The 14,676-nt window shown below is 41.7% G+C and overlaps 1 protein-coding gene across 2 annotated transcripts in view; it reads left to right on the top strand.

Annotated features, from left to right (window-relative positions):
- The window catches only part of tp53inp1 (tumor protein p53 inducible nuclear protein 1), a 16,491-nt gene extending 4,656 nt beyond the window's left edge, over positions 1-11,835 (top strand). For both annotated transcript variants that reach the window (XM_038710377.1, XM_038710378.1), the window contains exons 2-4: positions 836-1,213; positions 5,666-6,212; positions 7,205-11,835. In XM_038710377.1, the coding sequence (XP_038566305.1) occupies positions 1,090-1,213; positions 5,666-6,212; positions 7,205-7,418 (885 nt within the window). In that variant the 5' untranslated portion in view covers positions 836-1,089 and the 3' untranslated portion in view covers positions 7,419-11,835. The remainder of the gene's footprint in view (positions 1-835; positions 1,214-5,665; positions 6,213-7,204) is intronic.
- The last annotated feature ends 2,841 nt before the right edge of the window (positions 11,836-14,676 follow it).

The raw sequence follows: 14,676 nt of genomic DNA, 5'->3' as shown, positions 1-14,676 counted from the left end.
TTCACTTAAAGAAGTAGAAACATAGTTTTATAGCAAGTTTAGTGTCATCTGAGTGATTTATAACTGGGGTATGTTCCCTCAGGGTTATTTAAAGTGGCTATTATCAGTATTTTTGTCGGTATTGGTAGTTGACAATGTGTTAGGTGTCTCTCATAGTGATGAAGCTACAGAGTTGAATCTGCAGCTTCTCGGCTTTACTGAGCTTTATAGTGACTTTCAGCTCATTTTTTTATCCATCCGGCTACAGCTTTCTTGTTCTGGTTCACTCTCAGCGCTCTCAGGCCGTCGCTTCCAGAGGAGAAGAAGCTGTAAAAAGCCACTGTACACGACCTGCTTAACAGCAAACAGCAGACAGAAACAATTAGAGACCAGCTGGTGAACATAGTGAAGCATTTAGCTTCTGAAGAGCCAGATATTTCCCCCAGGAGCTGGTGGAGAACAAACACAGAGCTTTTTGACACAAACACGACTCCTAATGAAGGATCATGTTGCTCTTCAGCTGCTCGATGTGCAAATAGGCAACTTGTGACTAATATGTTAGCCATAACGACTATACAAAGTGATATGAGATTTTGTGTTGTGGCCAAAGGTTTACAGCTTGAAATCACAGACATCAGGAAACACTGTTAACACTATCAACATTAAGAGGTGAAATGTCATTTTAATGGTCAACATTCACAGACCTGAAAGACTTCTATCTTGACTTGCAGTTGCTTATAAAGACTCAGGCTTGGAACTTGGACTTGGAAAAGCAGCTCCACTGTTAGCATTATTGAATCCTGTCATGCATTCTTCAGGATTCTGATGATTAAATCCTTTCTTTTTCTCCCCTCAGGGCTCGTTTTGTACTTTTTGCACTTGCTGACACGATCCTGACCTTGAGCGATGTCCAGCCCGTGTCTGCTGGCCCTCAGATGATCCATGACCACACCTTATTGATGCACTTTAGCACCTTTCCGGAGCCTTCACACAGCCGTGAACCCCGCTGCTGATGACCAAAGTGCGCGCCACGCTTCCCCGCCGTCGCCCCGAGCCACGCGCCTCCCCCAGCTCCTCCGTCAGTCTCAGGCCCCCGCAGGACGTCCAGGGATGTTCCAGAGGTTCGCCAGCGCTCTGTTCGGGGACGACGTGGAGGAGCTGAGTCTGAGCGGAACTGGAGACGGCAAGCAGGAAGAGGAGGAGGACGAAGACTGGATCCTGGTCAGCTACCTGGGTAAGTCTCATGAGAATGAGAAGAAGCACAGTTAAGAAAAGTATTACAATATTAGTTTTGGGGAAATTATCATAGTACTTTCTCGGAACTTTTACTTTTGTGGTGACAAAACGCACTAAATGCACTCTTTGAAGGTTAATAATCCAGCTCACATGTTCCTGCAGAGACGACTGCTGACTCGCTGCTGACTCGCTGATCTGCATCTGTTTTTTACCTTTTTAGACTAACCTTGCTGACTTTGTTCACATTTGTGGCTCGGCAGCTTTATTGTCATATAATTTGCGTAGATTGTTTATAAGTTAAATAAATCCTTTTTATTTGAAGTCTTTAGACAAAAGTGTCTGGATACTTTTAGAGAAGATAAATAATAACAAAAACAAAAAATGACGGGAAAAAAGACAAAATTTTCTCAAATTTGTGCACAAAACATATGGGAACAGTTTAAGGAAGAGTAGAGAAATATCCAGCCGCTGACAAAGAAGCATCAGATCTGTTGAGAAGAGAAAGCTAGTTAGCGGATCTTGAGTTAAGATCATTTTGCAAGGAAGGGTACGATTTATGCAAGAGAAAAGATAAACCAACATGCTCCAGGTCAGAAAGAAAGATACTGGATAAATTTAGACCGTTTTAATGGCTGCAAAAAGTGGAGCCAAGTTTCCAGCTGACTGTCTGAGATAAAAAAAAAAGACCCCAGTCAAAACAGCCGGGACGCTCACTGTACACAGAAACATGAGCCACTGCAGTGACGTCCAGGTGGCTCTGAGTGAAGCTCACACCCAGCTTGTCTTTGGGCCACCGTACACCTGCCGCCGGTCTGGACTCGACTTGTCTCCAATTCCACAGCCGTGTGAATATTTCAGGTGGGGGGGGAGAGACAGAGGCCAGCTGGCCCATTTCCTGATGTGGATGGTGGGGGGCGGCGGTGCGGCAGGTTGGCATCAGGCAGTTTATGGTAGCCTGTAAACAACTCAAACAAAAGCAGCAGAGGAGGTAAAAATAGATCATGTTGGAGTTCCCATTCTGGGCCTGGTGGAGGTGGACATGTAGGGGCACAGACATCCCCCCATCGCACACCTGGAGACGGTGTTGTGTTTCTCCCACTTGCATCGTAAAGTTACAAGGTGTTCATGAAGTCTTGCTGAACGACTGTCCATGCTGCTTTTCCTCAGCCGAAAAGATGGATTTTGAGGGTTTGTTGGCAGTCTGGAGGTTTAAATAAAATGAAAGCTTTGATGTCAATGTTTTCTATATAACACAAGTCGATCTAATCTAAGAAGTTACCTAAATAAACTTGCAAAATTGCATTTGTCGATACTAAAGTTAAGTATATTAAAGTTTGGCTTCTTTGTTATTTGGAAAAACAGTTCTGTAGAAAAACACATTTATATTTTTCATAGTATGTTATTGAAGAAAAAATATGAGACTGAGACGTCATATCAAGACTAAAATGGAAATATGTCAAATGAAACCCAGCCTTATACAGCAATTTATACTTGCTGTGTGTGCAGAGCCGTGCAGCCCAACATTTATGACCGTGCACACAATCTGCACAGGTGTGAACATGTCTGCCGATGTACACAGACAAACAGAAGTGCATGCACGTCCATGTTTTGGACAATATTAATGCAGAGGGCTTGTTTTCAAAAGAGCACTGCTTCCACACAGAAAACATTTCACAAAAGATTGTGCTGCAGGGCTCTCACACGTCCATGCACATGTAACAAGTATTGTTTTGATTTGGGAAACGTGAAACGGCTCCTGTGCAGCAGATTTAGGATTTAAGTCTGGTTGAAGGTGAAACCAGCTGCTTGTGTGGACTGAAACCCTGCAGATTCTGAGCCTTGATGTTGCACAGTGGTGACAAGGGTTGTGTGGAAGGTCAGCCAGTTTGATCATAATCCACACCGACCTCATTAACCCAGCACACACAGCCTGCCAAAACACTGCGGGCCCTCACTAACAACAGAGCTTCACTCCTGCAGTGGGGACCTGTGGTTCAGTTGATACCACAAACCTGAACCTCCTCAGTTTGCAAATAGCCTGCAGCCTCTGGAGGACGAGCTCAGCTGCTGATGGACTTTGACAGCGAGGGTTGTCCCGCTGCTGAGAGGATACTGTGTGCGGATCAGCTGTAGGGTGCTGGGTCAGCTCCCTGCAGCCTCTCAGGCCTGTTGTGGGTAAACAAGGATTCCTCCTGAGTCAGAACCATGTGGAAATGAGCTTCAGACACTTGCTCACATGCATGAAACAGAGCACAGAGGTCAGGGAAGATCACTTGATGAAGGGGATGACTTCCTAAACTTTGTTAATTCGTGTGTTTGGGTAAAAAATAAAATCCTGCAGGTGATTAAGCAACAAAAATGACTATGAGTTGTAGGTTAAAGGCTCTCCAGGGCGTTTGATGACACCTGGTGTTGCTTGACTTTCTCCCGGATCCACATTATTCTAGTCTGTCCCGAGAGAGGGATCCCTCCTCTGCTGCTCTACCTGAGGGTTCTTCATTACAGGAGTTTTTCCTCATCCAAATCTAAGTACAGAGGGTGTTGGATGCTCTTGTGAGCCCCTCGTGATTTGGAGGTACATAGATGAAACTGACTTTACTTTTTTTAAGTGCTGGAGAAAACAGCAGGCCCTTTAAACAGAACTGAAATCAAATGGAGACATCTGCTTAGTTGACACGGAGTTATTTTTAGTTTCCAGTCTGCTAGCTTGAGCTTCCATTGCGTTTCCACCTCATCACTTCCTGTGTCTCTATGAACCACTAGAAGCTGATGTTGGATCAAAACAAGACTCCATGATTTTGGCACGCCTCCTGTTTTATTTAAAACGTTGGATGTGTAGCAGCGCAGCGGTTGTTTCTGCAGCTGAAACACGGAGTGGAAGGATCAGTGAGCAGATTAAGCAGCTCTCTTGGAGTGACACGGGTTTAGCAGCACACAAACAGAAACACGCGTGCAGGCTGTGGTTTTCAGTCTTGTGATGCTGAGCTGTCAGACCGCATTGGCTGCTCAGCATCAACAAAAATGATTGTTTACATCTGAAGGCTCCCCTGCTGCTGCAGGGACAGGCCACAGTGCCACCTGCTGGCTGACTGAAGATATTAACACTGGTTGATTCCACCAGCAAAACAACAGCTGGTTATGTAAATGGCGTGTTGAAAGGCATTTAAGAATCAAGATTTTCCGTAATGGGTTTATAATAATCTGAAATTAAAGGGTTAGTTCGCCTAAATTACAAAAATAGCACACATGTTGCAGAGTTTAGTTTTAATTTTCTCTGGTCTCCGACTCTGAGATTAGAATGGAAGTGAGTTTAGTTTGTGCTGCTCAGAAATGCCAACATACCTTTTGGCATTTCTTGACTGCAGTTTTGTTGTACTGTCTCTGGATAATCTTCAGACCTCTCTGAGAAGCAGTTCTCACCGGAACAACGTTATATAGTCCCTTATTGTCCACAAAAGGGTTGTTGTCCATCTACACTTTTTTAGCTGCACAGAAACCCACATGTTGCCCAAAATTTAGGACTGCACGGACTGCCTGAGCTTTCCATTGTGCCGCCACACTCCCAATTCGATTCAGATTAATGGGGCTGCAATGCGATGATAAAACAATTATTGATGCTTTTTTTTTTATCTATACAGGATTTCATTTTTCTCACAGTGTGACTACTTGGTACTTTTTAAAGCAAAATATTTGTAATGATCCATAATGAATTTGCTTCCAATGTATTTTATTAATAATAAAAGAAATGGAATTGATGTGTCTGTCCAGGCTAGTGAACTGGAAGGTTACATTTGCCAGCATTAATCGCTGCATTGCAAACAACCAACAGGAAAAGAAAAGTGTGCTGGTTGCAGTAGTACTGTTTTGTGCATACTGTGTTTTTCTTCCACCTCCCGGTTTCTCGTGTTTGTCGTGTTCCCAAAATATTTCAACTTGCTTTTATTGTCCTACTCTGGTCTAGGTCATTGTTCCCTTCAACTTCACAGAAGCCGAACTGCTTTCATAAGCTAGCTTTTAATGCAGAGGGCATCTCTCAGACATATTATGTCTCTGTCGTTCTGCCTTTTGCGTTCCATCAACATTACATTATCAAGTAACATTTTGAACATAGTGACATTTGTGAATAGATTCAGAATCTTCCACGTCCATAGAATCTATTTTTTCCCACCGCCGCTAACAGACACTCAGTGTAGAAAGTACAGGACCTTGTGCATCTGCTGTCTGCACTACTGTCCATGTCCATTTTGGAGCATAGATCAGAGGTTTAATGGGTACACTGTATCTGGAAAGACGCACTGAGCTTTTTAGATGTAATTTCTAAATACTGTGAGCACAAGGAACTAAATTACATTTGGCTGCGTTGTATTGGAAAAAGTGTAAAAATGTGTCTTTTTCATGACTGATTTGTTTCGGATCATACCATTAATTCCAGCCGTGTCTCTCTCTGCAGCTGAAGCCTGCTCCGGTCAGTGTAGTGATGGCCTCTCTGGATCCACTGTTGGTCCTGAAGAGGAGGAGGAGGAGGAGGAGGAGGAGGAAGAGGAGGAAGAAGACCTAGTGATGATCCCTTCCCCCATGGGCAGCCCCCAAATCCGCTACGCCTCCTGCACCTCCCTCAACTCCACGGCTGACACCGACCCAGACGGCGGGGCAGAGGAGGAGGAGGACGATGACAATGAGGACGAAGAGGAGAGCGGGTTCCTTCGCCTGGACGCCCGATCTCTGGAGGAGAGCTGGTTCGTTACCCCGCCACCCTGCTTCACCGGCCGCGGCAGCCAGCCCGTCCTCCTGGAGACCAGCCCTCTGGAGAACCTGCTGATCGAGCACCCCAGCATGTCCGTCTACGCCCACCACAGCCCCCCGCGACTGACCCTCGACCCCCTGCCGCGCTCCCTCGACAGGGAACTGGGCCTGTTGCCTGGAAATATGGCCACCGCCCCGACAGCCTCAGGTGGGAAGGAGAAGGGCAGGCGGACTCTGGACGGCCCTCGTCACAGGTGAAGTCCTGATCCTCTCTATCAGAATTGCAATTTGACTCTGATGATTGATTTTCTAGACTGAGTCTCCAGTAGAGTTCTGGTACCAGATCTGAACCCAGGTTTTAGTGTAAAACTTGAGTCAGGTTTAGAAATATAGCCTCTGGTCTCAGGCTGGGTCCAGGTCTCTGGTTTGTCACTGCCAGCGGGGTTGAGTTGTTTAAAGATGTTAGATCCATTCAGGGACCTTGTTAAACTCAATCCACCATCCAGTAGATCTCCAGAGAACATTTAACTTGATAAATGACTTGAACAGTTCAACGATCAGCATTAAAGTGTTTATTTCAGCACCAGGGCCCCGTTGTTCAGAAGTAATCTGATCAGATTTCGCATTGGATCAAATCTTGAAAATGGGTTGTTCAAAAGAAAAAAGGGATTCTGAAATCGGATCAGATCACCTAATCCAATCCTGGTTTTGATCTGGATCAAACCTTCAGTCTGTGTTGTTCAAAACTTTTTAGTAGAAATGGGATCTCTGATCCAAAAAATCAGGATTATCCTGATCCCAACAGAAGGGTGGAACAAAAAGTAATAAAAATTTGGCAAATAATATTTATCATGTATGAGCCTATAAACACATTTATTTATATTTTGCACTTGATTTGTTTAAACTTTACAGTGACGAGTGAGAGTAGATAAAGTAGACCATTCAGTGCCGTAAAGTAAAAAATAAATAATCCCCCAAACAGCTTCAATATCAGCTTCAACAGCCTATACAGCAATAACAGCCTAAATTTGCATCTGGATGATCCAATCCAATGTTTCTTTGAAAAACCGGCACAAAAGTAAGATGGATTGCTTGATCCTGGATAGTGAAACATGGGATTTCCAAATCCGGGTTATTCTGCTATAGATTAAGCTTTTTGAACAACTGGGCCCAGAACTCATTTTCCCAGTAATCCACCCAGCTCCATCTAACAGCTCTCTGGTCCTGTGTTTGTCCCCCCCTGCAGGCCGGAGGTGGCGGCCGTTCAGCGTCGCTCCAGCCTCCAGTACGCTGCGGCGCTCTCCGCCCGTGCTGGGCTCCTGCAGCAGCGGTCGGGTAACATCACCCAGTGCACCCAACCGCTGTCCCGCAACGCCCTGCGTCGCCTCAACATGCTGCGCCCCCCGAAGGCCAGCACCACGCACCTGCACCAGCCCAGCCAGAGACAACTCAACTTCTGAGGCGTCCTGACATCATCATCATCAACCTCGATCCTTTAAGCAGTATGGGAAAATAACGCTGGCCACACTCACACCTCCGTTTTCAAATCAACACCAGCAACAAGTCAGTCGACATCATCAGTTATAGCCCGATCTGTTCTGAAATCAGATTGGAGGTTTTGTTATTTTATCTCATGTGGCCAGTGGGTGTTTCTCTCCTTCCCTCTTCATCCTCCTCCTCCATCCGTCCGTCCTCCTTCATATTTCTGCTTAGAAGAAGGGATGTAAAAAAAGAAAAACGTCATCCCGTGTCCCAAACCCTCTCCTCCTCCTCCTCCTCCTGTCGTCCATGTTTTATTCTCCCTCCACTGGACCAGTTTGTGTCCAATCACAGAGAAGAAGAGTTCTCATTATGACGTCCTCTTCTTCTCTTTTTTTTCTTCTTCTTCTTCTTCTTCGTCATGGACTACTTAAAGTGTAGAATCAATGCTGTAGGTCACTTTACTCAGGGGCAGGTTCACAGAGCGGCAGGATGCTATACGAAGACGTCACGGCAGGGTCGTGGCAACTTTTTCGGACCCCCAAAATCACTTGAACGTGCAGCAGCACAACAGTGCCATTTAATCAGTGCAGGAGTGTTGTGGTAGTTGCCCCACAGTGTTGCCCCCCAGAAAGTTGCCAGACGCAGTGCAGGAAAGTTATGAAACAGAGAGACAAAACTTTAAAGGACAAATCCCCTTAAAGCAATCTGTTATGAGTTTTTAACCATCTTACCGTGTCTATTTTTAGGATCCAGTGTTTTCTTGGAGTTTGACCCATAGAAGTGACTTAAAGGTCGGCTTTGCAGCTTCGATATCAGCCGTTCTCTTTTCAGTCTGTCTGTCTAGTGCAATACTGACTCAGTGTAGTACTTTAAATACAGCGGGACATTTACTCCAGATACACTTTTTGGTTAAACAGGTGTGAACATGCTGCGCTCAAGACATTTTTCTGTGAAACTGGAGGGCGTAGTAACCGAAAACCAAGAGACAGAACAGAGAGTCACTTCTGACTGAAACCTAAACCTGTGCTGTAGCTGCTTTGCCTTTTTAGACTTATTTTCTGCTGTTGTAGGTGAAGACATTTTTAGTTTCTGGTGTTTCCTTTGTGATTGTTGACTGCAGTCCTGCAAAGAAGTCCTCGCTCCCTAATTCTGAGGGAACTGTTTGGCCGGACACATCACCACTTACCAGTGTTTGAGCGTTATTATGGGGATTTTCGCTTTACTTTTCCTGCCTTGAAGTTTGAGCTTGTCTCTCTGTTAAGTCCTGCTTCGCCGCCGCTTGTTGTTGTTGAATGCGACGGTTCCTCTCCGCTTGTCCTGCTGCTCCAGCTGAACCTGCTTCTGACTCTGTAATTCAGTACTTTTCACAATATTTTTTTGAAAAAGTAAAATAAAATAAAAAGTAATAAAAAAAAGATGGTAAAGATTACTGGGTTGAATATCACTAAACGCCTTGTTTTAACGGTAGCTTTGAGATGAATAGAAATGTAAAGAAAAAAACACAAATGTATTTTAAAAAAAAACTTCCAAAATATTTTTTTGAAAAGAAAAAAACAAATTACATATCAGTATGAAGTTGGTATATATGCGTCTGTTTTATTCTTAGGTATGTTTGGTTATGTTAGTGTGCAATCTGTTGCATGGTTGTAGAGTTGTTAGTGTGAGGGGGGGAAAAAAAGAAAATGGAAAAAGATTTTGTTTTTTATTTTTAATATTATATTTTTGTTTTGTTCTTAAAATGAATCTGCAGTCCACTTCTCAGGGTCACAACCAATCACCTTTTACTCTTTTAAGGAAAATGCAGATTTACTTGACGGCTGATGATTCTTTTATGCGTTTCTAGCTCTGCTCCAGCGAGCTTTCCCTCGTGCAAATGTTTGAGAGAAATAATCGACTTTTAGTTTAGTGTATCTTGCTCCCAGGACTGTGAAAATTAACTTTGTCTCAGTCAACTGTTGGAAATCCATCAAGAATGGAGAGAAACTGTTTTGTTTTTTCTCCGATGTTTATATTCTTTGCTCAAGCGTATCTAACATGGTTTTAGAAATGTTCTTTATGCTTTTTAACTACTCTATTTTCCATGTGAACGTAGTTACATTTTGAAAAACTGTTAAAATATTTATACCAAAAAAGTAGCAATGATGTTTTAACCTGTCACAATAATACTGATGTCCTTTTTATTTGTTGTTGTTGTTTAACTTTTAAGTGTTTGGTAACAGTCCTTGGCCTCGGTGCTCTGATACAGCGGACTGTCTCATGTTTAATGCGTCCGCTGTAGGGAAAGAGGGGCCCCCGGGGCCGAGTCACCACACTGCAGGCGAAGAGAAACTTGCCGTCTCAGAGAGCGGCTGAATCCTGTAGAAGTCCTTTTCAGCCAGGAAAAGAAAATAATATATGAAATGTTAGGAATGACTAAAATAAAAACGTGCACCTTGAGTCAAAATTAGGAGAGTAAAACTTCAAATTAAAAGCATAGTCTCAATTAGAAGCCTGGTCAGGTTTTTATAGACATTCTCTGGATGTATAAAACAGGTCGCCCTCTTCAGCCAAGTCCAAGCTGCTTAGATCTTGCATACCAATATAAATGTTTAATATTTCTTAATATGGATATGCTATCAGCTAGATTCTGCACAGTTCAATGGTTTGGTTCATTTTATGGAAACGAGCACCAAAGTTTAATTCTTTCAGATTTTACCGGAATGGTAAAGGAATTAAAGGCCTGTCCCAAATATAGGCAGGGTGAGTTCAGTGATTTAAGCAAATAAAAGCATACAGGCTATTAATTGAAGTTTATTAAGTTAAGTATTAAGTTAAAAGTATCACTTTAAAACTCTTAGCACAGTTAGTAAAGTTCTTAAGGGTAATAAGTCAAACTTGAGATTGCATATCATAATTTTTGACTTAAGGGGAGTATTAGAATTTTTTTTTTTTAAATCATTGCTAACTTTCACCATTTTTTCTTTTCTTGGCAAAAATGGGCTTCCATTCTTAATTATTATTATTTTTGTCCTTTTTTTGTTCTTAAGATGTGTGGGGGAAATTTGCCAGCGTGAATTTACAAATTTCTACTTTGTCATTAAAAAAAATAAAAAGCTGTTGTGAAAGGCCAGACTTTCACGCTTTGTCGACTTTTTCTTCTAAACACTCTGATCCAACCTCCATTTCACGGTGATTTCAGAGGCCAAATCGAATGTTAAACACATCATAAACAGGAAATCATTTCATCAGCCATTTTGACAAAGTTCAGGGAGTGGATTCTGTTTTAAAGCTACACGAATACAAAATATATACGTCTGCAGTATATAAACATGTAATACAAAGACAGAAGGTTGTTTGCAGTGTGGTTCCTGAATCTCCAGTCAAATCTGGCTTCAGTTTGTCTGTGTTCGTGTCGATGGGACGGTAGCATTAACAAACGTTTGTTAGGCGTCAGTACGGTTTTCTGTAAATAATCTTATTGAATAGTGGTGTGGCTCTCTCTGGTGTGTTTCAGCTTTTCTTTTATTTCTCAAATGTCTCTCTCTCTCTCTCTCTCTCTCTCTCTCTCTCTCTCTCTCTCACTCTCTGCTTAAGAGCTTCGCAATCGTGGACGATGTTATTTTGTGTTACCACGATGTTTTTGTTTGTTTTTTAAAGGCGAACTTAAAGACAGAAGGGATCGGAGGAGACGGGACAGTGATGATCTGTCTCCTCCTGCTGTCAGGAGCCTTTATTTTTTTTATGTTATTATTTTATAGTTTCTGTCCTCAGTTCATCTCTCCATCATCAAAGTAACAGGGATTTGTAATGTTTTTGTTCACTGCCTTGAAATTTGTGGATCACGTGCCTTCCAGGTTGAAATGTTCTAATGACAATGCATCAATGAAGAACTTGAACTCCCTTTTTTCCCTTTTACGTCCTGTGTGGACTTAATAAATACAAAAAACACAAACAGACATCAGAAACCAGCTATGCACCACTCGGAGGAAGCTTATTCGCTCTTGCCGCTGCCGCCCGCCTCCCAGCCCGTGTGCAGCTTTTAATAGGACTCAACAAACCAGACAGAATGATGTAGCAAAACTTTGTTTTTTCTCCTTGTTTTTTTGTTTGTGTGAAGAATATTTTGTGGCATTTTTATTTTTCACCAAGTGTTAGACATTTTCATTTTTGTGTAGTTTACTGGAATAATACAGCACTTTGCCAAAAAGAAAAAAAAGGTGTAGGAATTTTAGGGTTTTTATTTATCAACAGAACTGGTCTCCTTTTTTTTGTATTTTGGATGTATGACCGATCAATTCACTCTGTTCTGATGTCAAAAAAACAAACTTGCTAATTAAAATGTGGGGTCATCTGTTTTCTGTAATAGTTAATACATGTGATCTCTTATTAGCCTATAATAAATGTTTTCATATGCAGCTCTCCTGGATCGGTTTGTTTCTTCATTCAGTTATTTGACAGCTGTAGGTTACTTTGCTTGGATTTTAAAACCTCTTAATGAGCATATAAAGGATGCCGCATTAAAATGCTTTTTATTGCACCAATGGCATAATGAGTACTTTTATACTTTAAGTACATTTTGCTGATAATACTTCTGTACCTTTACTTGAGTAATATTTTCAAAGCAAGACTTTTACTTCTCATGGACTATTTCTACATTGAGGTATGACTATTTTTACTTGAGTAAAGAGTATGAATACTTACAGTACTATTACTGTTCAAGACATTCATAATGTCAAGGATAACAATACAAACAATACAAGTACACCTACAGTCATGGTCAGCAGTTCAAATTCTTTGTCATGTTTATTCATTTTGTTTGCATTGAAACATCACAAAAAAGCGGAAAATAACTGGACAAAATTATTGACATCTTTTCAAAATCCTCATAAATAATTGTATTCGGAGGATCTATTGACGGAAATGCTATGTTTTCAGTGGTGTATAAAGACCTTACATAATTAACCGTTATGTTTTATTACCTTAGAATGAGCCATTTCTATCACATACATACAAATCATGGATGTCACCATGTTTCTACAGTAGCCCAAATGGACAAAAGTCTCTACAGAGCGCGTTTCGTCACTACAGTGAATACGTCCGATGAAGAAGAAGTAACATTAGTAGTAGCAGTAGTCGTCTGGTTTATTAGAAGTAAGAAGAAAGTGTAGTTTGGACAAATGGAGGCCCACACATATTATTTAGCTCAGAGTGGACAGAGCTCGGCCACTGTAGCCCTCCCTGGACATGGACAAAAGAGAAAAATTGATGAAAAGTTGCAAAGATTGTTCGTATAGTGGATAAACAACCTCGATCAACTTCCAAACAAATTCAAGCTGACCTGAAGACACAGGGTACAACAGGGTCAGCTCGCACTATCCGTCGCCATCTGACAGTCAGGACTGCAGAAAAGATCATCGGTGCCAACCTGCCCTCCATTCAGGACTTATACATTACCAGAGTCAGGAAACGGGCAGGAAACATCACTGCAGATCCATCTCACCCCGGACACAACCTGTTCCAGCTCCTCCCCTCTGGTAGGAGCTACAGAGCACTGTACGCCAAAACCAACAGACACAGAAGCAGTTTCTTCCCACAAGCCATCACTCTGATGAACAGCTGATTTCTGACTCAGTGTCAGAACAATTCCTGTGCACCCACCTACCTCAAGTCATAACTCCTGCACAAACTACTTATACTTATTTATTCCAGCATCCTTTGCACTCTGCTCACTGCACTATTTGTCAATATGTCTATATTGTTTTTGTTTCTGTTTATAGAGTGTATATTTGTGTTCTCTATACTGTAGCCTGTGTCTGATTTTATTATTGTTATAGTATTATTGTGTGAGTAAGCACAGTGAGAGCTAAGTACAATCCAAGGTCAAATTCCTCGTATGTGTACACATACCTGCAATAAAACTGATTCTGATTCTGAATGAAAAGGGAGGACCCTGCTGCTGACACAAACACATTAAAAAGACTTTACCAAAACTTACCTGAGGAAGCCAAAATACCTTCTGGGAGAAGGTCCTGTGGACAGATGAGACTAAAATAGAGCTGTTTGGTAAAGCACTTCATTCTCCTGTTTTCAGAGAAGGAGATTAGGCCTTCAAAGAAAAGAACTCTGTCCCTACAGTCAAACATGGTGGAGGTTCACTGATGTCTTGGGGTTGATCTGCTGTTTCAGGCACTGGATGTCTTGACTGTGTGCAAGAGATTATGAAATCTGAAGACTATACAAAGAATTCCAGAAGGAACCCATAAAATCATTAAAACCTGGAGCAGTTGACAAAAGAAGATGATTATGTGACAGAAATGCCCATATTTTGGCCATGACCGTATAGCGCTGTCATAAAGTATTTAGAAATGAAGCCTAGACCCAGTATGGATGTAAACATGTTGAGCTCCGTTGTCATTTGCTGAAGAAGCCCATAAGATGCCAATGAAAACCTTGGAGAAAGCTAGTAAGTGGACCTTGAGTTAAGATTATATTGTCATCAAAACAATGAAAAGCATATCTCTGTACAAATACTTACAATTCAAATCTATAACGGACAGAATACTATACAAAACACTAAAACAAAAAAAGTATTTAGTAGTGGTGGAAGAAGTACTGAGATCCTTCTCTTAAGAAAAAGTTGTGATACTACAGAGTAAATAAAAGTACTGCATCCAACATTTTACTTATGTAGCATCATAAAAATGTGCTTAAATATCAAAGTAGTAAAGTAGTTTGGGTTATTATTACTGATGCATTAACAGCATTGTAATATTGTAGCTGGCTGAGGTGGAGATATTTAAGGTATTTCTTAAATACTGTATAAGTTGCATAAGATACCTGGTATTTAAGACTAGTCTGTAGTCTCATCTAAAGCACATGTAGAAACTGCTGATGAGCTTTGTGTATAAAATTGTAATCTGAAAAGTAACTTGTAAATGTATTGGAGTAAAAAAAGCAGTATTTACCTCTGAAACGTTCTGGAGTGGAAGAAATACTTAATTTAATTACTACGTACAAGACGCGAGTAACTGTAACCAGTTCATTTTCACCACCGGACATTGCGTAGTATTCATATATAGTTGCACTGCCTTATTAAATATCACAAATATCAGTTATTGATTAGATAAAACTGAAATAAGCGCGCGTGTCAGCAGCAGCCGGCTGTTTGACAGCAGCTCCACGTGCTCCGTCTGTTTACATTCTGCGGAGGAAGCACGCGGCGCTGACTTCTCGCTCTCTCATTGGTTCGAAGTGACG

Source organism: Micropterus salmoides, unplaced genomic scaffold (assembly GCF_014851395.1).
Source record: "Micropterus salmoides isolate LMB-PRFRI ecotype aquatic unplaced genomic scaffold, ASM1485139v1 Ms_hic_scaffold_11, whole genome shotgun sequence".
In the NCBI taxonomy this organism is placed as follows: Eukaryota; Metazoa; Chordata; class Actinopteri; order Centrarchiformes; family Centrarchidae; genus Micropterus; species Micropterus salmoides.
This window is presented reverse-complemented; position numbering and strand designations above follow the sequence as displayed.